Here is a 23,217-nt window from a genome sequence, read left to right as displayed (position 1 = left end):
GGGCAAAGTGGCTCAGGGAAGGGTGGCATGAGAAGGACGCCATGCATCCTACAATCCTATCCTCACCCTTGCAAAACTGGTGTCACTCCGGCAACATGGACTGGGCTGGTGTGTGGCAGGCTGCATTCACTCTTTGCACCCCACGCCATGCTCCCTCAGTAAGTGTGCATGCCCCCTGCATGCCATGAGAACATGCTCTGTCGCTGGGGAGGAATCCAATCAGGGAGGCAGCCTGTGAACAATCTGCTCACTTGGGTCAAGGAGCGAAGCCAGAGTCAGTGCTTTTTGGGAGCAGAATGGTTCCTCAAGCCAACTGACGGAAAGCTGCACCAATGCACCCCTACCCTCCCTGGCCATCTGCAGTGGTGATGCTGCAGTGCCTGAATTCTGCCCTGATAGCACAGGACTAGAAACAGTGTTCTTCAACCATGGGTCTCTAGATGTTGTTAGACTACAACTCCCATCACCCCTGACCATTGGTTAAGCTGGTGGGGGATGATGGGAACTGGAGTCCAACAACATCTGCACAGCTGCAGCTGAAGAATAACTCTCCTGGAGCCCCTTAGTTTGAGACATGGCACCTTGCAGAAGGTGCTGGAGAGAGTTAGGAGGAGCAAGACTATGTGGAGGTGAGCTTGGGTTGAGAAGAGCCCTGCAGTTAAAGATTTATATAATTGCCTCGGTAATTGCTTCATTCTCCCCACTGCTGCTAAAAAAAAAAATCCATGTAGATGTTTGCCAGAGTAAACTCACCTTAACATTAAGCCAACTGTAGCAACTTCCCAGAGTGTATAGAGAGGGAGCAGTGCATAGGATGATGCCAGAGAAGAGGCAGTATTCTATGTGTAGGTGTATTTTTTTCATTTGCAGAGATGAACATAGATTTCCATCAGGATATGACCAGTGTTGAAAATTTAGAATTTTAAGATTTTAAAAACAAACTTCTAAAATTGGAACTCGAGGTTGAAAGTTTAATTTTTGTAAAAGAAGTTGACAAATGCAAAAGTTTCAAAAGGCGGAAGTTATATGCAGTGCCTTTAAAAAGACAGATGCTGTGTGCTGTTGTTGCCCTGTTTCAAAGCAGAGAATGAATTCCAGCTGCTTTGTGCTAAGACAGTCTCCCAGTCCTGCATTGCCTATGCTGGCTAGTGGTGGCTCTCCTAGTCTTCTGCACTGCAGATGCCGGGGGCTAGAACTGGGATGGACCTACATGCCAAGCATGTCCTCTGCTACTGACCTATCATCCGCCTCCACTGGAGAAGCATCTCTAGTTTGCAGGGTGACTCTGGAGGCTCAGGAGAATTTGATCTTATCCTCTTCCCTACCTCAATTTGTTTCTGCATAAGAAATAGCAGCCCTTTACAACCTGTTGGAAACTGTTCAGTTTAGAGAGTTTAGGAGGAAATACCAGTAAGTGCAGCCTGTTGAACTGGCCAGTGAAGCATCCCTGAAACTGAATCTTGTAATCACAGCTTTTACAAAAGTCAGAATTTTATATGCCAGAATTTGACCAATTTCCAGATTATTTCTCCCTCTTCCCTTTCCCCCTCTCCCTCATTATCCCTCTCAGTTTTAACTGCAGTCCTGCTTCTCTTTGCAGTTGCCCTTCTCACTAAAACGCTCACGGTTCTTCACTGCTCATTTTTCCTGTTTCAGGCAGATCTTGGACACGGAAGATGAACTCCAGGAGATCAAGTCTGATGCAGTTCCCTCTGAGGTGCGGGACTGGCTGGCCTCCACGTTCACGCAGCAGACCCGCTCCAAGGGACGTCGATCTGAGGAGAAGCCCAAGTTCCGCAGCATTGTGCATGCTGTTCAAGCTGGCATCTTTGTTGAAAGGTCTGGATGGAGTGCTGTGTGTGTGTGTGTGTCGGAACAGGGCTGCTCCATATGGGGATGGTCCTCCATCTGCTTCAAGCATTGTCTAGTGCATTGGCCCAATGGGTGGGCCCTGCCCCACAACTGTGCCTTGTTGGTGACTATATCAGGGTGCCCTGGCTATCATCTGGAAAGGGAAGGCGTAAGAAGGACCGGGGACTCAGCTATACAGCTGTAAATAAAATGTTTTTAAGTGTGTTGTATCATGCAATATACAAATCCGACACTAGATGGTGAAGGTGAGCTATGACAAATTCACTATATTTTTCAAAACATATTTTTAAAAAAGCATTTTCACAGCGGTTTTTATATGTGTGTAGATTCCATCTGGGTTGAGCAAGGAGGAGGAGGAGGAGGTGGAAGGCAGCAGACCCAGATAGATATAGTAAGGGCAAAGATAATATATAACAGGGGTGGGGAACATCAGGCCTCGTGGACCAAATGCATCTCTCCAGTCTTCTCTGTGTGGCTATTGGAATTCTCCACAGGCAACGCCAGTTCTCCTTTGGCCACACTCTTCACCAGCCCTGCTTCACACACTCTTCAATTGTTTTGCCTGGCTGGAGCCTGCCCTTGAGCTGTGAGAATACTTTTTCTTTCCCTGGAAAGACGACAGAGAAAGGCAACATGTACAGCCATTGACCCACCCACTTTTAGCCCTGGCCCCCAGGCTGAAGAAAGGGCTCCCCAACCTGATATATAAGGTGCAAAGATTGAATGTCAAGTCCCATTTGAATTTCCTGGGTTTGGAAAGATTGAGGACTGCTGGCCTAGTATGTGAGGAGAGAGGGTCTTGGATCCAGTATTTTATGTCCAGCCCTCAGACATCTGGATGCTCAGTAGGGTTTGGGAAGTGTCTCTGTTGGGATGCAGTCCAGATGTTCCATGGAGAGCCTGACCTGCTGTTATCTGCTCTGTAGGATGTTCCGTCGGACATACACGGCGGTGGGGCCGAACTATTCTCCCTCTGTCATCAACTGCCTGAAGGTAATGCAGCTCTATTAGGGGGATGCTGGACTTACTGCCCAATCCTGCCCATGTCTACTCAGAAGTAAGCCCATTCAGTTTAAGAGGGCTCACTCCCAGGTAGGTGTGTGTAGGATTGCAGCCTTAACTTAGTTTGCTTCCTTCCTTAATGTGATGCTTCTGCACCTGCCCCAACCTGTCAAGTTGGTAGTTATTCACTGTGCTTTTTGGGGGGGGCAAAAGAAAAATAGAAGGCTGGCATTCATATTGTGGGTCCCAGCACAAAATGGCTGCCATGAACAGCAAAAAGAAAGAGTCCTGATGGTACGCTGTACCAATGGATACTGTCCCAAAAAAGGCACTGGTTGTTTATACCCTGACCCATTTTCTGTGATCAAGTTGCATGAGTCAAGGAAACTTTCTTAGCTTTCCTCCTTTGTTTTGCTGTAACCTTTTTAAAATAGAGACACTGGAGCTGAAAGCATTGTTTTTTTTAATCAGGAATTAATGGCCTATAATCTTGTTGGATGTGTAGGGACCAGCTACAGCTCATCACTGCAAAAGGGAAATGCTCTTTGCACATGCTTAAAGGAACTCTTTGTGGCAATACTTTTTGTTCAACGTGCTCCAAAGTTGAGAGATGGAAGCTTTCCTTTCTTTTGATGCTCATTCTTTCTCCATCCTGTACCAGTTAAGTGCACTATGCTCAGGACACGGTCCTCCTTTTTTACATTTCTTTTTTGGCTTTTCTTGTGTAGACTCTTGACCTTTGGTTTTTTGATGTCTTTGCGCTGAATAAGGTGAGCGAGGACCATGCCTTGCGCACGATTGTCTTTGAACTGCTCACCCGCCACAACCTCAACAGCCGCTTCAAGGTAAGAAATGCCGTGTGTATAATCACAGTGTTGTTATTATTGTGATTTATTAAAGGGCTGTTCCATACCCCTCCCACAAAATGAAGACTCCAGGGCACCAAACAAGCAGCTACCCTGAGCTGCAGAGCGCGAAAAGGAAAGTGTCTTCCAACTTGGGATATTCCGTATTTAAGTGATCTTAAGTGATCTTTTTGTTAAGGGGGCACCTTTTATATGAGCAGCCCCATAGGACAGAGCCCTTGAGGGACACGGGTGGCGCTGTGGTCTAAACCACTGAGCCTAGGGCTTGCCGATCGGAAGGTCGGCGGTTCAAATCCCCGGGGTGGGGTGAGCTCCCGTTGCTCGGTCCCAGCTCCTGCCAACCTAGCAGTTCGAAAGCACGTCAAAGTGCAAGTAGATACTGTAAATAGGTACCGCTCCAGCAGGAAAGTAAACAGCATTTCCATGCGCTGCTCTGGTTCACCAGAAGTGGCTTAGTCATGCTGGCCACATGACCTGGAAGCTGTACGCCAGCTCCCTCTGCCAATAACATGAGATGAGCGCCGCAACCCCAGAGTCGTCCATGACTGGACCTAACAGTCAGGGGTACCTTTACCTTTACTTTTATTTCAATATGAGTAGGAAAATGAGAGTACTCCTAAACATTTTTTTTTCTAGAAAAAAAGCACTGACTACTACTGTCCCCAAAGCTTGCCTGGAGCTACATTGTTAACCTTTTCATTTATCTCTAGATCCCCACGGTGTACCTCATGACCTTCCTTGATGCACTGGAGGCTGGTTACGGGAAATACAAGAACCCATATCACAACCAGACACACGCTGCTGACGTCACCCAGACTGTGCACTGCTTCCTGCTTCGCACGGGCATGGTGGTGAGGGCACCATGTGGATATTCTGTCTGCCAGTTCTCTAACTGAGAAGCGTCTATGGTGCCACCTTGGGAAGCTCTTCTAGGTGTAGGCAAACTGGGAATCGTGGGTTATTAATGCTCTTAGAAAGTATGTTTCTCATCTTGGCCAAGTCCACCCCAGTAATGCAGTCCTAGATCGCAGAAATGAAGGGTACACCACAAGTCCTCTTTTACAGCCCATCTCTAGAAAATCTATACATATGAAGCATTGACAGGGCTTTTCTTTCAGCAGGAACTCACCAGAACTCAGTTCCCGCACCTCTCAAGTGGGTGCCATTGCCATGATAAGAGAACAAGGGAGACATTCCCGTACCCCTTTTTCTAGAAAAATGGGACTGAGCATTGACATCAACAACATAGTGACTCCTAGTGGCCTCTCATGGTTTAGCATAATGGAAGGAGTTCTAAAATAGGTTTCTTTCTGAAGGCAACAGTTCACTAAGCCAGACCCTTCTCTCCTCACCATCTCCCTCCTTGTTTGTTGCCGTGTTTTATTTCTGATAGAGACTCTGTACCTTTAGTAGCCATGTAACAGGCAGAAATCCAACCCGTAAAACTTACAGCTATTGCAATAGCGATTTTTCTGCTTTATCTTCAGGTGCTGAAAGCACCTCTGTCAGTCGAAAAGAAGCCATAGTTCCCACTCTTCTTCCCTATTTCTCTACCTTGTGCTGTGTATTCAGACGGCTTCTGCCTCTATAATAATAATAATAATAATAATAATAATAATAATAATAATAATAATAATATAATTATTATTTATACCCCGCCCATCTGGCCGGGTTCCCCCAGCCACTCTGGGCGGCTTCCAACAAAACACAAAAATACAGGAATCCATCAAACATTAAAAGCTTCCCTAAACAGGGCTGCCTTAAGATGCCTTCTAAAAGTCTGGTAATTGTTGTTCTCTTTGAACTCTGGTGGGAGGGCATTCCACAGGGTGGGTGCCACTACCGAGAAGGCCCTCTGCCTGGTTCTCTGCAACTTAGCTTCTCGTAGCGAGGCAACCGCCAGAAGGCCCTCGGTGCTGGACCTCAGTGTCCGGGCAGAACGATGGGGGAGGAGACGCTCCTTCAGGTATACTGGACCAAGGCCGTTTTTAGGGCTTTAAAGGTCAGCACCAACACTTTGAATTGTGCTCGGAAACGTACTGGGAGCCAATGTAGGTCTTTCAGGACCGGTGTTATGTGGTCTCAGTGGCCGCTCCCAGTCACCAATCTAGCTGCCGCATTCTGGGTTAACTGTAGTTTCTGGGTCACCTTCAAAGGTAGCCCCACATAGAGCGCATTGCAGTAGTCCAAGCGAGAGATAACTAGAGCATGCACCACTCTGGCGAGGCAGTCCGCAGGCAGGTAGGGTCTCAGCCTGTGTACCAGATGGAGCTGATAAACAGCTGCCCTGGACACAGAATTGACCTGCACCTCCATGGACAGCTGTGAGTCCAAAATGACTCCCAGGCTGCGCACCTGGTCCTTCAGGGGCACAGTTACCCCATTCAGGACCAGGGAGTCCTCCACACCTGCCCACCTCCTGTCTCCCACAAACAGTACTTCTATCTTGTCAGGATTCAACCTCAGTCTGTTAGCTGCTATCCACCCTCCAACCGCCTCCAGACACTCACACAGGACCTTCACTGGTTCTGATTTGAAAGAGAGGTAGATCTGGGTATCATCCGCATACTGATGAACACCAAGCCCAAACCCCCTGATGATCTCTCCCAGTGGCTGCATTTAGATGTTAAAAAGCATGGGGGAGAGGACAGAACCCTGAGGCACCCCACAAGTGAGAGCCTAGGGGGTCTGAACACTCATCCCCCACCACCCCTCTCTGATGCCTCTCATTGCATCAGCACTGCAATAGATTCCAGAGGGGTAGCTGGTTGGTTTCTTGGCAATGAAACAACAATAGAATCTAGTGGCATCATAATAACAAAAAAAAAATCTATTGTGATCTCATGGATCAGAGCCCACGTCATCGGCTGAATGAAGAACCCCAGATCCAATTGGACTCCAAGTCCCATCAGCCCCAGTCAGCATGATCAGTGGTTGTCCAAGTATGATCGGAGTTGTAGTGCAGCAGCACCGCCTGGCCATAGCTGGGTGGTAGAGCAGGTGGCAGTCCCAGGTTCAGTCCTCAGCATCTTCAGGTGAGGTTGGTAGAGATTCCCCATCGGAAATCCTAGAGAGCCGCTGCCAGTCAGGGTAGACAATACTGAGCTAGAGGGAGCAATGGTATGCCTTGATGTAAAGCAATTTCCTGTTTCTCTATGGAGGTCACAGGCTTCCCATCAGATGGCTTTGTGCGTCTGTTGAAACGGGCTCTGGTCCACAGAAGTTTGTAATGCAGCAAATCAGTAATTTAGCAGGGGTGGGAAACTGGAGACCTAGGACACCTGAAGGATGCCCAAAGGGGTGTGTGCAGACATTAACTACTGTACAACAGCAAAAGTTATGTTTGTTGCTCCTCCTACTTTTGCCTCTGGCTCTGCCCATCAATGACATAAGGCTACAGGAAGGCAGCCATAAGAAAACATGGCCATTGGGATGGAAAGGGGTCCCCAACCCTGGCCATTAGGAAGCCACCAAAGCACTACGCTATTCTGAGGGTGGTCCATGAGTATGAACTGGACTTGTTCACGAGATATGAGGCTAGAGGGGATCCATCCTGGTGAATAGTATTTTCCCTTCTCTGTCTCTGCTGCTGGGAAAGGGAGGGCTCCCCACAGGTTCCAATGGCATCTCCTGTTTCTGTCCTCTTGCAGCACTGCCTGGCAGAGATTGAGGTCCTGGCCATTGTCTTTGCAGCAGCAATCCATGACTATGAGCACACAGGGACCACTAACAGCTTCCACATCCAAACCAAGTGAGCAATATGGATGTGTTGTGTGTGTGTGTGTGTGTGTGTGTGTGTGTGTGTGTGTGTTGAGAGAGAAAGAGAGAGAGAGAGAGAGAGAGCTTATTGGTACAATGGGCAGCTATTATAAAAATGTGTGAGAGAGTCTTCTGATGGCAGAGAGGTAGAGCATGTTCCAGGCCCTGACATAGCATAGTAACAAACAGAAACAGTTTGAAAGGCCATGATGGTCTAATTAGCCAAAGGCCTGAGAGAAGAGAAATGGAATGTTTTTGACTGGGACCTAAAGACAATGTAGCAAAGGCAGCAGGTGAGCCTCTCTGGGGAGAGCATTCCACAAATGGGGAGCCACTACAGAAAAGGCCCAGTCTTGTGTTGTCACCCTCTGGACCTGTCTGGGAGGAGGCACACGAAGAAGGGCCTCGGTGGATGATCATATGGGGAGAGGCAGTCCTTGAGATATTTTGGTCCTGAGGCATTTAGGGCTTTATAGATCAAAACCAACATTTGGATTGGGCCCAGAAGCTAATTGGGAGCCAGTTGCCATTATTGAACTCGGTAGGGTTTGAACTAGATGGGGGCAAACTTGAATATGGTGGCTCTGCCTGTCATTGGTTCTGGCTTCCCTTACTCATGGGCATCCACCTTACCAGCTTCAATGGGCTCCAACCACCACTGCAGCCAAGTCTGTGCAGGTCAAACTATACCCCTTGTTCAATGCTTAGAGTGTTGGACTATGGCCCCTGATATGTGCATGGGTGCATGGGTGAAAATTGGAAGTGTTGGAATGTCCACCCCAATCCCTGTGAAACGACTGGAATTGGCATTGCTAAAGCTGCCTCTGAACCGTACTGTTCTTCTTCCCTTCCCCAGGTCAGACACGGCCATTTTGTACAATGACCGCTCGGTGCTTGAGAACCACCACATCAGTGCCGTCTTCCGGATGATGCAGGAGGAGGAGATGAACATCCTCGTCAACCTGACCAAGGATGAATTCGTGTGAGACCTCGTCCTCCTCCTGCCTGCTGGATAGGACTCACTCTAGGCTGAGGAAGATGTTGCCTTGGAATGGGAGAAATTGGGGGAGGGGAGGACTCTCCTGGAGGGGGCAGACATTGTGGGAGAGTCAAGCCCAATGGTTTGCAACCACTGCTGTCAGCTAAAGTGGATAGGATTGTGGACACAGTGCCCTCTCATTGTGCAATGTTTACTTACTCAGAAAATGTCCCACTAAGTTGGGTGGGTTTAGGATTGCAGTTTTAAATAGGGTACTTTGTTTTATTTGAGCTCATATGTGTTTCTGTTGAGCTCCTGATGGTCTCATTTCAGGTCCACACACAGGTCCACAGCAGGTATGGATAACCTTTGGCCTTCCAAATGTTGCTGAACTACAGCTTCTGTCATCTCTGGCCATTGGCCATGTTTGCTGAGGCTGATGGGAGCTGTAGTTCAACAACACCAGGAGGGCCAATGGTTCCCCACACCTGTGCTCTATATAGCACCAGATGCTCCCAGTCCATTCACTGGACCCACTTTTGGCCTCCATGTCTCTTTTACCTATTGATCATGGACAGAGAACTTGTGACCCTTTAGATGTTGGATTCAAACTCTGATTGGCTGCAGCCAGCATTGCCAATGGACAGGGATGATGGGAGTTGTAGCTTGGCAGCATCTGGAGGCACACAGCTTCCTCACCCCGGCTGTTGAGGGTGATGACAGCAATACTGTAAGGACCAGGAAAACAGGAACTCATGACTTGTGCATCAATACATGAAACAAGGGTCAGAATATTAGGCTTAATTCATACAAGCAGCAAGTGAAGTGGTGAATTTGTTTCTGGACCACTGGATTTCAGGTCTGAAAACAATGGCATTTCCAGGAAATCCATATGCCATGAATAGTATATAAATCCATATGAAATAAGCTTGCATTTGTTGCATGGGTTGATAATAAATAATATTTTTTTTATTTATATCCCACCCTCTCAGGCCAGAACCGGGCTCAGGGTGGCTAACACCAATAAAATTACGATAAAACATAATAGGAAAAAAAACAGTTAATTAAAATACGGGTTAAAATACAATTTAAAATGCAGCCTCATTTTAGTAAAGGAAAAGGTAAAGGGACCTCTGACCATTAGGTCCAGTCATGACCGACTCTGGGGTTGCAGCGCTCATCTCGCATTATTGGCTGAGGGAGCCGGCATACAGCTTCCGGGTCACGTGGCCAGTATGACTAAGCCACTTCTGGCAAACCAGAGCAGCGCACAGAAATGCCATTTACCTTCCCGCTGTAGCCATATCTATTTATCTACTTTCACTTTGACGTGCTTTCGAACTGCTAGGTTGGCAGGAGCTGGGACTGAGCAACGGGAGCTCACCCCGTCATGGGGATTCGAACCGCCGACCTTCTGATCGGCAAGCCCTAGGCTCTGTGGTTTAACCCAGAGCACCACCCGCATCTCATTTTAGTAGTAGCCCAAAAATCAAAACCATAAGGGGAGGGAAACATAAGGGCCAGACTGAGTCTAAACCAAAGGCCAGGTGGAACAGCTCTGTCTTGCAGACCCTGCGGAAAGCTGTCAAATCCCGCAGGGCCCCAGTCTCTTGTGACAGAGCATTCCACCAAGTCGGGCCAGTACTGAAAAGGCCCTGGCCCTAGTTGAGACCAATCTAACCTCCTTGAGGCTTGGGACCTACAAAGTGTTGTTATTTATGGACCTTAAGGTTCTCTGTGGGGCATACCAGGAGAGACGGTCTCGTAGGTACGAGTGTCCTAGGCCACGTAGGGTTTTAAAGGTCAAAACCAGCACCTTAAACCTGATCCTGTACGCCACCGGGAGCCAGTGCAGCTGGTAAAGCACTGGATGAATGTGGTCCCACGGCAAAGACCCCGTAAGGAGCCTCGCCGCGGCATTCTGCACCCACTGGAGTTTCTGGGTCAGCTTCAAGGGCAGCCCCACGTAGAGCAAGTTACAATAATCAAGCCTGGAGGTGACCGTTGCATGGATCACTGTGGCCAGATCAGGGTGAGAAAGGTAAGGGATCAACTGCTTGATACAGCGGAGATAGAAAAATACCACCTTTGCTGTGGCTGCAACCTGCACCTCCATGGAAAGGGAGGCATTGAAGGTGACACCCAAGCTCTTGACAGAAGGTGCTAGCACTAAGTGAGCCCCTGCAAGAGATGGGAGTTGCCCCCCCCCAACCCCATGTTGTCCCAACCCTGTCTTCGAAGGATTTAGCTTCAACCGGCTCCCATGCAGCCATCCAGCCACAGCTTCCAAGCATCTGGTCAGTGTGTCTTGGGCCGAGTCAGGGCGGCCATCCATCAACAGACAATATGTCATCAGTATATTGATGACAACCCAGCCCAAAACTCCAGACAATCTGGGCAAGGGGACGCATAAAGATATTAAAAAGCATCGGGGAAAGGATTGTGCCCTGTGGGACTCCACACGCCAAGGAGTGCCGTGGTGACAACTCCTTCCCTAGCACCTCCCTCTGTTCCCGACCTGAGATAAAGGAGCGCAGCCATTGTTGGACTGTGCCCTGAATCCCCACGTTGGCAAGGCAGTGGTCCAAAAGTTCGTGATCGACCATATAGAAGGCTGCTGACAAGTCTAAAAGAATCAGCAGTCCCAACCCACCTCGATCCAGCTGTTTACGGAAATCATCTGTTAGGGTGACCAAAGCTGTCTCGGTCCCATAACCAGGGTGAAAGTTGGCCTGAAATGGATTCAGAGCCGATGTTTCATCCAGAAACCTAGCAAGCTGTTCGGCAACCGCTCTCTCAATTACCTTACCCAGGTATGGAGTATTCGAAATTGGGCGGTAACTGGATAGATCTAAAGGATCTAGAGATGTTTTCTTTAAGAGTGGACACACCACTGCTTCCTTCAACTCCCCTGGGAAAGTCCCCGTGCCAAGGGACAGGTTGATTATCTCACCCAGGGGGGCCCGCACCTCATCTGGACACGCTCTAATCAGCCAGGATGGGCACGGGTCAAGGGGGCAAGTGGTGGGCCTTCCAGCTCAGAGGAATCTGTCTACATCGGCAGGGAGTATCCGATCAAAGTGCTCCAATACTGAACCCGAGGATAGTTGAGGTCACAGCGGAGCAGCAAGACTTTCTCCGCAAAAAAGCTCACAAATGCCTCACAGCTATGAGTCAAATTCATATTTAAATTTGGCTATTCCTCTAGGGTTGTTAGAGACCTAATTATTCTAAGAAGTTGTGCTGGGCGAGAGCTAGCAGATGCAATGGAAGCTGAGAAGTAAAACTTCTTTGCAGCTTTCACTGCCATCTCATAGGCTTTCATAGGTGTCCTATAAGATGTTCTTGAGGCTCCGTCGCGAGCATGCCGCCATACTCGCTCTAGCCATCTGAGGTCCTGCTTCATTTTCTGGAGCTCCTCGGTAAACTAGGGGGCCCGGTTTCGGCACAGTTGCAGAGGGCGCTTAGGTGCGATCTCATTGATGGCCACCAAGAGCCGGTTATTCCAGTTCTCGACAAGCTCATCTAGTGAGCCGCCAGGGGGAGCAGGGTCCTGCAAGGCCTGATGAAATCCAGGCCTTGTGGTACCCTGATGAAGGCTGTGGCTCTCTCCTGCCTTCACCTGGAAATATACCCAGACTTCCAACACACCACATGAAAAGAAAGCACTTGCAATGTAGGAAACACCAGCTACTCTGTGCAGAGAAGTGCAGAGAACCTCATTTGTCCATTTCATGCACACATAGGCTCAGAGTCTTGGAATTTATGATGAGACTTTAGCTGGCGTCAACTGGTGCAGGTGATAAGGGTCTGAGCTTCTCCAGATCCCATCTTCCGAATGTCTTTTCATGCTTGCCCTGCTAGTCTCCTTGATTTCAACCCACATCACCTTCCTAGGCAGCTGTATAATATCAAAGAGACCCACAGGCATCTTTTGCCCAGCGCCCTGGGTTTGGAACCCTTTCCTGGCCCAAGACAGTTTCCACACTCTTTTCATTACCCATATCCAGACCTGCTCCCTGACCAGACTCAAAAGCAACCCATGGGTTGTTTCTATAGGTCAACTTGACAGGGTCAGATGAGGCTCTATAGGCAGCTCACCTTTCACGATACATCACTTGGTTTCCCTACAGGCCAGTCCTCACCCCTTTCACCTTCTGTGAGAATTCCCTATTTGCAGATTGTGCAATTGCTTTATACTTGCATGGATCACACCACTTGGAGAAAAAAGAGGGGTATAGGAAAGACCCAACTACACAGCTGCCCCCCTTCCATACGCTTCTGATGGAGACCCATCATGATTGGCTTCCTCCTGGAATTTACAGAACACCCTTATGCATGCTGGGTAGCCAGATGCTTTGTAATGATGGTCTGGATGTGCCTATACATGGAAGAAGCATGATTATATCTTTTGTTCAGTCCTAAGAAATAGTGGGAGTAAGCTTTTGAGTTTTACAGAATTCTCCTTCAAACGCAGCTGCACAGGACTAAACAGTTGTGATGATGATTACCTATTGAATCCGTTCATCTTCAGAAAAAGAATGAAATTGGATAGGGTTGGACAGGCTCTGATAAATGTATTATAGTTACTAAGGCCTTGCTGGGAGGCTGGGAAGCTTAACATTGCAAAGGCTTCCTGGAGGCAAGAGTACATGAGAAGATGTATTATATTTGGGAACATATCCACCAGAAGACAGGCATTTATGTGACTCAATGCCATTTGAGCTTCTCATGACTCCTGGGATGCAGGGCAAAAGATATAACCACCAATATTAGCGGTCATTTAGAAAGCACATCGCAGCAGTGTTATTACCTGACACACAGGGGGCTTGGGTGTTTGTGCCATCTTGGAACAGAATCAAAGGTCATCTGCTCAAATCTGGCAATTCATGATGACCAAATGGATAGATCCTTTCTATTCTCATCAAATGTCAGGGCTCCACTGGGTGTAAGGACATGTGACGAGCCTGCTGGATCAGACCAGGAGCCCATCCAGTCCAGCATTCTGTTCTCACAGTGGCTGCCCAGATGCCCGTGGGAAGCCTGCAAGCTGAGCATGAGCGCAACAGCACTCAGTCCTCCTTTGACAGCAACTGGTATTCAGACATATACTGTCTCTGGCAGTGGAGGTAGAATATAGCCCCGTTGATAGTCTTGTACCTCAGGAATGTGTCTAATCCTCTTTTAAAGCTATCCAGGTTGGTGGCCATCATGGCCTCCTGTGAGGGCAAGTTCCATAGTTAAACTAAAGAAGAAGAGGAGATCATGGTACAGGTGGTAGAGCTGTCACACAGAAAATACATGTGCCCTTCTGCCCCAAGGGCAGAACTAGATCCAATGGGTTCAAGTTACAGGCAGGGCTGGTGCTAGGTTTTTTTGTGCCCTAGGCTAGATCACCTTCTGGCATTTCCAAGAGTTGTTGACCTTTTTTAGAAAAAAATAAAAGTGGAATAAAAAATAAAATATATATAAAAAATAAAAAGAAAAAAATAGAAAAAAGAGAAAGAGAAAATAGAAAAAATAAAAATAGGAAATAGGAAAAAATAAAAAAGTAGAAAAAGAGAGAGAGAGTTCCTTGGCTGAAAGGCGGCCGAGGCGGCCCCAGGCTCGTGCTCCCCGCGCACCTCCGGAGAGCGGCCTGAAGCTGCTCAACAGCTGAGGGCGTGGAGGGGGCAGCCCCAGGCAGCACCGGGGGGGGGGGCGGGCAGCCTGGCCAGCGCCCCCTCCCTTTTGGCGCCCTAGGCAGCTGCCTAGTTCGCCTTAATGGACGTGCCAGCCCTGGTTACAGGAGGGTAGATTGTTGCTTATGCATCATGGGAAACCTCTTGATGGTAAGAGCAGTTCAATAATGGAACCAATTACCTAGAGAAGTGGTTTGCTCTCCCCCTCTGGAAGACTTGAAGCAGAGGATTTGGACAGCCTTCTGTTGGGGATGCTCTTGCTCTGGATTTTCTGCATTGTGCAGGGCTTTGGACTAGACCAGTGTTCTTGCATTCTTCAACCTTGAGTCCCAAGATGTTGTTACGACTACAACTCCCATCATCCACAGCTGATTTAGCTGTCTGTGAATGATAGGAGTTGTAGTCTAACATCTGGGGAGACAAGAATAATGAACTATACAGCCTACAAGGCCCCTTCCAACTCTATGATTTTATGAAACACACAGGAAAAGTCTGTGCCAATATCTCTTTCCTTCTGTTTTATGTGGTGCAGGGAACTCCGGTCACTCGTGATTGAAATGGTTCTGGCTACGGACATGTCCTGCCACTTCCAGCAAGTCAAGTCCATGAAAACCTCCCTGCAGCAGCTTGAGCGGTAAGTGGCAGAAGAAGGAGACTACAGGGGAGGCAGGGGCTACACTTAAGGATGGATGGGCTGAGATGATAGGTATGTCTTAAAGTGGGGAGAGGGGTTTGGCACTGACCATATGGCATGGGTGGAGGTGCCCAAGGGAGGGGTGACAGGGACAGTGGGACCTGAGCCCTAATGTTTTCCAGCCTTGCAGAGTAACAGTGACTTGGTAAGGCCAGAGATGTCAAGCTGGCAGTGTTCCAGTGAATGTGATGACATCACAGATCTGGCTAGACAATCAGAACTGGCGATGTGCTGATGTATCCAAGTCAATTCAGATCCAGGACAATGCTGGTCTGAAGGTCTGAAGCCCAAAGGGAGAGGCGCTTATTTCAGCCTAGCTCTAGTTATGCTGGGGAACCTGTCCTCTATTAATGGCATTTCACTAAAGGAGTTATGGAAAGAAAAAGGAGTCTCAGGGCTTTTCAGAAGGAGCAGGTTTTGTGGGAATGGTACCAGCAGAAGGACTCTGTTTTTCTCAGAATAGACCAAAGAAAGACAGAATACCAGCACAGAACCAGTGTGAGAGAAGCCCTCAAAGGTGGACTTGAAACAATTTATTTAGCCCATTATGTTTTGAGTCATGGAGTTGTAGCATTGAGGTTGGAAGAGACCAGGAGGGCCCAACCTCCAGCAATGCAGGAATCTTTTGCCCAATATGGGGCTCGAACCCATAACCCTGAGATTAAGAGCCTCATGCTCTACTAACTGAGCCACCAACTTATCTATAAAGTCATGACTTATTTTCAGGAGTTCTGGTTGTACTGAAGCACAGAGGCCCATAAATATGGACATTGGCTTGCCAGTCAGCCATTATTTTTGGTTGCCACTTCTGGCATGCGCAAGAGGGCTTGAGAAAAAGGGCAGGGTCAAATCTCATTTGGAGAAAATGAGAAACAGCAGAACTTTTCCCCGAGTTCCCCAACTGCTTGGAAGGGACTCTCCCTTTTTCTTGCCTGCTTGAAAAGTGCAGTGGAAATGAGACTTTCACAATAGGGATCTGTGTGGTGCTATGTGACCTGCTTGGCCAGATGGCTAAGATCACTTGTCTGTGGCGAGTTGGCAAGTGGGTTTGTGGCTGCCTATGAAAGCAGCCTTACCCTGTAGGCCGGGTGAAGGTGGGGTGTGCCAGAGGTAAGATCCTACTCTGTCCTCATTATTTCCATGATAATACTTTTCCAGAATTGACAAGTCAAAAGCACTCTCCTTGTTGCTGCATGCAGCCGACATCAGCCACCCCACCAAACAGTGGACGGTGCACTCCCGATGGACCAAGGCCCTCATGGAAGAATTCTTCCGACAGGTATATCCTGTGACCGCTGTGATCCAGAGGCCTGTTTCCTCTGGGATTATTAGGTTTGCGTACAGGTGACTCCAGTACAAAACAGACACACAAGACATAATGTAGGAAGGGGTGCATGCATGTGATTTTACATTCTTCCCTTCAAAATATTTGCAAGCAAGAAAGGAATCTCTCAACCACCTTCCTTCCACTGTGAGCATTTTGAGGCAAATCCATGAAAACATGCTTGTGTGTTCCTTTCAGTTTTGAGTGCAGTTTTGAAACTGGGATCTAGTTTTTAATTGGGAGTGCAAAATATATTTTTTTTTTACATTATATTTATTGTCATTTTCAACTTAAAATTTCCATTCATATCATTATCTCCATATAACCATATAACCAATCATCAAAAAAAGAAAAAGTCCAAAAAATGACAGAAAAAAGCAAAAAGCAAAAATAACTAAGAAAAAAAACCAGACAAAAAGCAAAAACAAAAGGAAAAAAGAAAATAATACCAATCTATTATTCATCACATTATCATAACATTGACTTCCCCGCTCCTCCCTTCCCGAGCCTAAATATAACCCCTATTTAGCAATTTTCTAATTAAATTGAAATCTCTCCAATTATTCACCAAAAAATATTCTAACATATACAATTTAGCATTCTAACATATACAATTCTTTAAACCGCATTACCAATTTAATTAAGCCTCTAATTACACCCTTTAGCCTCTTAAATTTTCACTAGAATTATTCTAACTTATCAAAACAAATATTCTTTCCCTCCAATTACGATTTTAAAAACCTAATGTCCCCCCTCCTCCACCGGATGACTTTCCCCTGGATATCCCAATCAGCTCATGTGTTCAGTCCAAATCCAAACCATTTAATCCGTCCCTTTGTTTACAATTCCTCTCAACCCACTCCATCTCTCACCCACTTCAGCCCAGCTTCTTCGCTCCACCAACCCCTCTGCCATCCCCAGTCCAGTTGTTCCTTTTTCTTAGCCTCCCAATTAGCATGTTCTTCACCTGGTTCTTGCCTCCCCTCTCTCACTAAGGAGGTTCGAACCCAGGCCTTCACTTCGGTCTTTGGCACAGCTTGATTATTTTTTCCAGGAACCTGCTCTCCCTCTCTCACTGGGAGACACAGGTCCTGGGAGTCTCTATCGGATACAGTTCTATTTTTGTAACTCATGTCCCGTGCAGCCTCTCCCACCGGCTGCACTTCGTTCGAAGTCTGTAACTCCTTTCGGTCTTCTTGTCTTGAAAAATTGAAGTTTTTATTTTCTAAAGTTTCAGTCTGTGCGTCAGTGCTGTCAGCGGAGAGGGGTTGGCGTAGGTTTTCAATGCATAACTTTGTCAGTCTCGTATATTCTTTAACTCCCTGCATCACCTCTTGCACTTTTTCCCACACAGTTTGCAACTCTTTCTCACACAACATGTCTGGTTATTTTGACTATCTCCGTCCTTTGTCTTCTCAAATTACAATATGGCGCATAGGCTCTTGTGCCCGAGAGTAAGTCCTTTTTTGGCTGGCCGGTACATCCAGGCTTCTGTCACCCCGCTACCGGAGAGTTTGTTCTTATTTGTATCCAAAATTTGCGGAGATCCAAATTAAATATCACTCACCTCCCCTTGGCTCCGCTACCACCGGGGAGGGGTTCAAATTGCTTTTTAGCAAAGTCCAGAGTCCTGTTCCAGCGTTATGGCTGCAGGCTCTGCAATTGCTTGATGGTACCTCGGTAGGGGGGGGGGAACGACCTCCGTTTTCTTTTAAATTCCCCTCCTGTGTCCCAATTCCGTCCAAATTTTTAAAATTTCTTTACTTACAAGTCCAAATTTCTTTCTTTGGAGGTATCTAGCGCGCGTTGTCGCCGGTACGGAGCTTACCGCCTCAGAGGTAGCGAAAAGACCCAAGGCTCCGTTCCGCTCTGCCTGCGCACGTCCTCCCCCAAAAAGGGGGTTGTCGGGCGGCGAACGGGGCTCAAAGGAGCTCAGCTGGGTACCCACGTCCCCGAAAAGCCAAATTTGGGGGTTCTCCGGGTGGCCGCTTCGCCCGAGCGGCTCTACCCCCCCTCTGAGGCGCCGGGAACCTCAGAGCCCGAAAATTCCCCTCCGGCTTCCAATGGCGCCAGACCGGAAGTCGGGAGTGCAAAATATTTTGTAGGAGGCATCCCTTAGAGAAAGACTAGGATTCCTGAGCAGAGACTAAGAGCTGTGTTGAAGGAAGTACCATAAACCCCTGGCCATTGCAAGCCATACATTTATGATCTCCAGGCAATGTATCTTATCAGGTGGCCTGTTTGTTTTCATTTCTACTCCCTATGCTGCTAGTCTGTAGCCATGGGTACATGTGTGTTTGGGTACATGTGTGTTTGGGTACATGTGTGTTTGGTTTTAAACACACCACACCACACCACACCAAACCAAACCAAGTCTCAGGATTTTACAGCAGTTGCAGCATTTCCCCTGAAGAGTAATAGTCTATGCTTCACAGCACAATAGTAGCCATGCTTGCCACCCCAGGACCAGTCTGTCTGGCTCAGATGTCTTGTTCTTAGGGTTGGTTCTGATGCTGCTTTTGCTTTCTCTAGGGGGACAAAGAGGCTGAGCTTGGTTTGCCTTTCTCTCCTTTGTGTGATCGTACATCCACGCTGGTGGCTCAGTCCCAGATTGGTGAGTTGCACAATAGCAGGCTGTATTCTTTGGTGAGGCCCTCGCAGCCAGCATCTCCTTCCCTAGTGGGGCTCACCACCAGTCCTGCTCCATCTGCCACCTTATTTCTTCATCCTGCTGCCATTCTTTTCCACTAGATATCATCCCTCTCTGTGGTGCACCATGGTGTCTGGGGGAGCGGAGGAGTCCCCAGCCCTGTTGTTAAGGCCTCTTCCTTTCCACAGGCTTCATTGATTTCATCGTGGAGCCCACTTTCCAAGTTCTGACGGACGTGGCTGAGAAGATGGTCATCCCCCTGGTGGAGGAAGGCTCCAAGAACAAATCCTCCAGCCAGCAAAGCAGGTTTGCACACAGGGAGGGCTGGGGAGGAGAGGAGCACTGGCATGGAGAAGCAGCCAGAACCAGTTCTAGAGAAAGAGAGACCGGCTTCTCTAATGCTAATGTGACCAATAAAAAATAACCCAGGGTGATGATAGGGCAATAACAGGTGGCTTGATTCTCAATGGCTGAGCTCACTAGGGACAAGAGAGCAGGGTTGGTGTCCTTGAGTGAAGCCCATTCCTGTTACTTAATGGTATGCTCCCTATACTATGGACTATATCACCCCTCCTGGGGATAGTATCCCTGGACAGCATACCTGCAGTCCTCCAAACATAATGACAAGCATTTGGCTACTTATGATTATAAAGCCAGTTTCCTGATACAGTGGAACCTTGGTTTTCAAACGTAATCCATTCCGGAAGACTGATCGACTTCCAAAACATTAGACAACTGAAGATCAAAGGGCGGTCAGCAAAATCCATTGACAAAATGGAGAAACACACCTCGGAAGCCATTTGACTTCGGAGGTGCATTCAGAAATGGAAGCAATTACTTCTGGATTTTTGGCATTCAGGTTCCAAATTGTTCGTCAACGGAGACGTTCGAGAACCGAGGTTCCACTGTATTCTGTTATGCCCAGCCTTCTGCAAGCTGATGCCCTCCAGATATTTTAGAGTTAAGTCCCGTCAGGCTCAGCCATTATGGGCAATGGTCAGGGACGATGAGAGTTGTGGTCTAATAACATCAGGAGCAGGAGCGGCCAATGTGATGCCCAAGAACACTGCCGGACTACAACTCCCACCAGCCCCTACCAACATAGCCAATGGTCAGGGATGATCAGCACTGCAGTTCAACCAGCCCTGGTATGGAGGGTACCCATATTGGGGAAGTCTGCACAGAGTTTAGGGGCAATGCAGAAAGGAGCAGGCCTGTTTCTCACTGATGAAAGGAGGGCATGGAGTTTAATACCCCGCTCCACCAATAGTGCCCCTGGATGTACCTTTTTATTTTTCCAGTAAATGCATGGTTTTCATTCACTCCTATGCAGGAAAATAATACAATAGAACAGAGCAAGGTGCTTCATGCTATGTTACATCAAGCCCATGATTTTCCCTCTTGGCTGCTGTGGCCAAGTGCTGTGGGCACTCCCCATCTTTGGCAGACTGATTCTCCTTTAACTGGAGCTACCAGGCATTGAACCTGGTACTTGAGCTCTAGACCCTGCCAGGACGCTGGTTGGCCCAGCCATTGGGGATGGGGATGGGGACGCAGGGACAATGCATCTTGCCAGGGACCAATTTCCCACATTGAGCCTGCAAGTCCCAGTGTTGGGGATTTGGGGAAAACAGGGCTGGTCGAAGCCCAAGGTGAAGGCCAAGATGGTGCCCCCCTGCCCCCTTCCATGTATAAGGAATATCTGCTGAGTCTTACTTCAACACTGTCAATAGGACAGTGACCTCCACAGCACCTGGGGGCAATGGGCTAGCTTAGCCGGAGAGGGCATGTGGCCCAACCCCTGAGGTGGCTGCCTCATTGCCCCATCATCATAAAATAGTAATAATAATAATAATAATAATAATAATAATAATAATAATAATATATTTATTTATTTATACCCCGCCCATCTGGCTGGGCTTCCCCAGCCACTCTGGGTGGCTTCCAACAGAAAAACAAAATACAGTAATCTATTAAACATTAAAAGCCTCCCTAAACAGGGCTGCCTTCAGATGTCTTTTAAAAGTCTGGTAGTTGTTTTTCTCTTTGACATCTGATGGCGGGCGGGCGCCACTACCAAGAAGCCCCTCTGCCTGGTTCCCTGCAACTTGGCTTCACGCAATGAGGGAACAGCCAGAAGGCCCTCGGTGCTGGACCTCAGTGTTGGGGCAGAATGATGGGGGTGGAGATGCTCCTTCAGGTATACTGGACCGAAGCCAATTAGGACTTTAAAGGTCAGCACCAACACTTTGAATTGTGCTCGGAAACGTACTGGGAGCCAATGTAGGTCTTTCAGGACCGGTGTTATGTTGTCTCAGTGGCCGCTCCCACTCACCAGTCTAGCTGCCACATTCTGGATTAGTTGTAGTTTCTGGGTCACCTTCAAAGGTAGCCCCACGTAGAGCGTATTGCAGTAGTCCAAGAGAGAGATAACTAGAGCATGCACCACTCTGGCGAGACAGTCTGCAGGCAGGTAGGGTCTCAGCCTGTGTACCAGATGGAGCTGGTAAACAGCTGCTCTGGACACAGAATTGACCTGCGCCTCCATGGACAGCTGTGAATCCAAAATGACTCCCAGGCTGCGCACCTGGTCCTTCAGGGACACAGTTACCCCATTCAGGACCAGGGAGTCCTCCACACCTGCCCGCCTCCTGTCCCCCACAAACAGTACTTCTATCTTGTCAGGATTCAACCTCAGTCTGTTAGCTGCTATCCATCCTCCAACCGCCTCCAGACACTCACACAGGACCTTCACTGGTTCTGATTTGAAAGAGAGGTAGAGCTGGGTATCATCCGCATACTGATGAACACCCAGCCCAAACCCCTTGATGATCTCTCCCAGCGGCTGCATGTAGATGTTAAAAAGCATGGAGGAGAGGACAGAACCCTGAGGCACCCCACAAGTGAGAGCCTAGGGGTCTGAACACTCATCCCCCACCACCACTTTCTGAACACCGCCCAGGAGGAAGGAGCAGAACCACTGTATAACAGTGCCCCCAGCTCCCAACCCTTCTAGACGATCCAGAAGGATGTCATGGTCAATGGTGTGCCTGGAGTTGTTCAGCAACCACTCGCTCAATTACCTTGCCCAAGAATGGAAGATTTGATTTTTTTTAAAAAAAGATTTTTATTAATTTTCAAAAAAGACAGACACAAACAAAACATACAATATAGCACTGTCCCTTCATTTTCCCTCCACCCACCGGTCCACTTCTGCCACCAGTGGAACCCGTGTGCTTTAAGAATCAAAGGGGTCCAATTGTGAGTTGAGTTCAGCTTCCCCCTCCCTCCTCCCCCCCTATCCCCCCCCTGCCACTGAGAGAACAGGGAGGAAGGAGTTATGGGGATTTGCATCCCCCAACTCTTTCATAATCATATTTACAAACATACAACACAACAAACAAAAAAGAAAAAAAAAGAAAAAGAAAATTGGGAAAAGTTGAAACTTCACAGTTCTTGTTATTTTAACATTTTAATTGCGACTCCCTCGATAGTCTTCCTCATGGTTTTCCTAACAAATTCCGATTACTTGTGGCGAATTTTCCAACTCAGTTTCAAATCTTAATCTTATAATATTAACTCAATCCTCCTCCTTTTTCATGCTGCCCTCCCACAGGTCCCCTCCTGCCACAAGAGGAACCCGCAGGGCACAGCACTTCCAAGGTTCCATTTCCTCCTCACCCATCTGGGCACCCCCTGCCACTGAGTGCCTCAGAATAAGGAGAGGGGGGTAGGCCGCTTTCTTGCCTAAACACCTCACTTAACTTACAAAAATTTACAATAACTTAAAAATTCTTTCCCAAACCATTCTTATGCTCCCTTAAGAAAACATAACTTTTTTTCCCTTTCTTTTTTACATTCCATCTCCTCTCCCTAAGTCTTTTTCCCCCAATTGGTTCAGCGTTTCCATTATCATGCCAAGATTTCGAAAACCGTCTTTCAAAAACCAAAACAATACCTTTTAACTAAAGTTTTTACCCCACACCCATTCTTTCCCAAATCCATCTCCAGACCTTTGCCCCCCCTGCCCCTGTCCTTCCCATCCCTCAAAAACACCACTCCACATTTTAACCCCTCCAGGATCTTCAATTCCATTAGTCTTTAAGTTCCTTTGCCTCTCATCTTCTTGTTCTGCTTGTTTTTCTTCCTTTTGGAAATCATATTTTGCTTCATCCCAAACAAATTTAACATAGTCCAAGTCCTCTTCAATACTTTCATCCAATTGTTTCTCCTCACACACAGTCTCAGACTCAGCAGTCTCCAAATCTAAATTATCCTCTAAGTCCTGGACTTGGACTTCAGTCTCGACTGGTGATAAGTTGAGATGTTGCCGTTCCTTGTAAAAGTCTTCCCATGACAGCAGATAGTTCAGCACAGTTTCCTGGAAGGC

The 23,217-nt window shown here is 47.8% G+C and overlaps 1 protein-coding gene across 6 annotated transcripts in view; it reads left to right on the top strand.

The window, feature by feature from the left end:
• PDE1B (phosphodiesterase 1B) overlaps window positions 1-23,217 on the top strand; it is a 164,571-nt gene that overhangs the window by 131,164 nt on the left and 10,190 nt on the right. For all 6 annotated transcript variants that reach the window (XM_060272137.1, XM_060272138.1, XM_035101300.2 and 3 more), the window contains 10 exons: window positions 1,657-1,839; window positions 2,799-2,865; window positions 3,603-3,719; window positions 4,451-4,591; window positions 7,391-7,491; window positions 8,356-8,481; window positions 14,692-14,793; window positions 16,012-16,132; window positions 18,710-18,791; window positions 19,016-19,133. In XM_060272137.1, coding sequence (XP_060128120.1) covers window positions 1,657-1,839; window positions 2,799-2,865; window positions 3,603-3,719; window positions 4,451-4,591; window positions 7,391-7,491; window positions 8,356-8,481; window positions 14,692-14,793; window positions 16,012-16,132; window positions 18,710-18,791; window positions 19,016-19,133 — 1,158 coding nt within the window. The remainder of the gene's footprint in view (window positions 1-1,656; window positions 1,840-2,798; window positions 2,866-3,602; window positions 3,720-4,450; window positions 4,592-7,390; window positions 7,492-8,355; window positions 8,482-14,691; window positions 14,794-16,011; window positions 16,133-18,709; window positions 18,792-19,015; window positions 19,134-23,217) is intronic.

Source organism: Zootoca vivipara, chromosome 2 (genome assembly GCF_963506605.1).
Source record: "Zootoca vivipara chromosome 2, rZooViv1.1, whole genome shotgun sequence".
Classification (NCBI taxonomy): Eukaryota; Metazoa; Chordata; class Lepidosauria; order Squamata; family Lacertidae; genus Zootoca; species Zootoca vivipara.
This window is presented reverse-complemented; position numbering and strand designations above follow the sequence as displayed.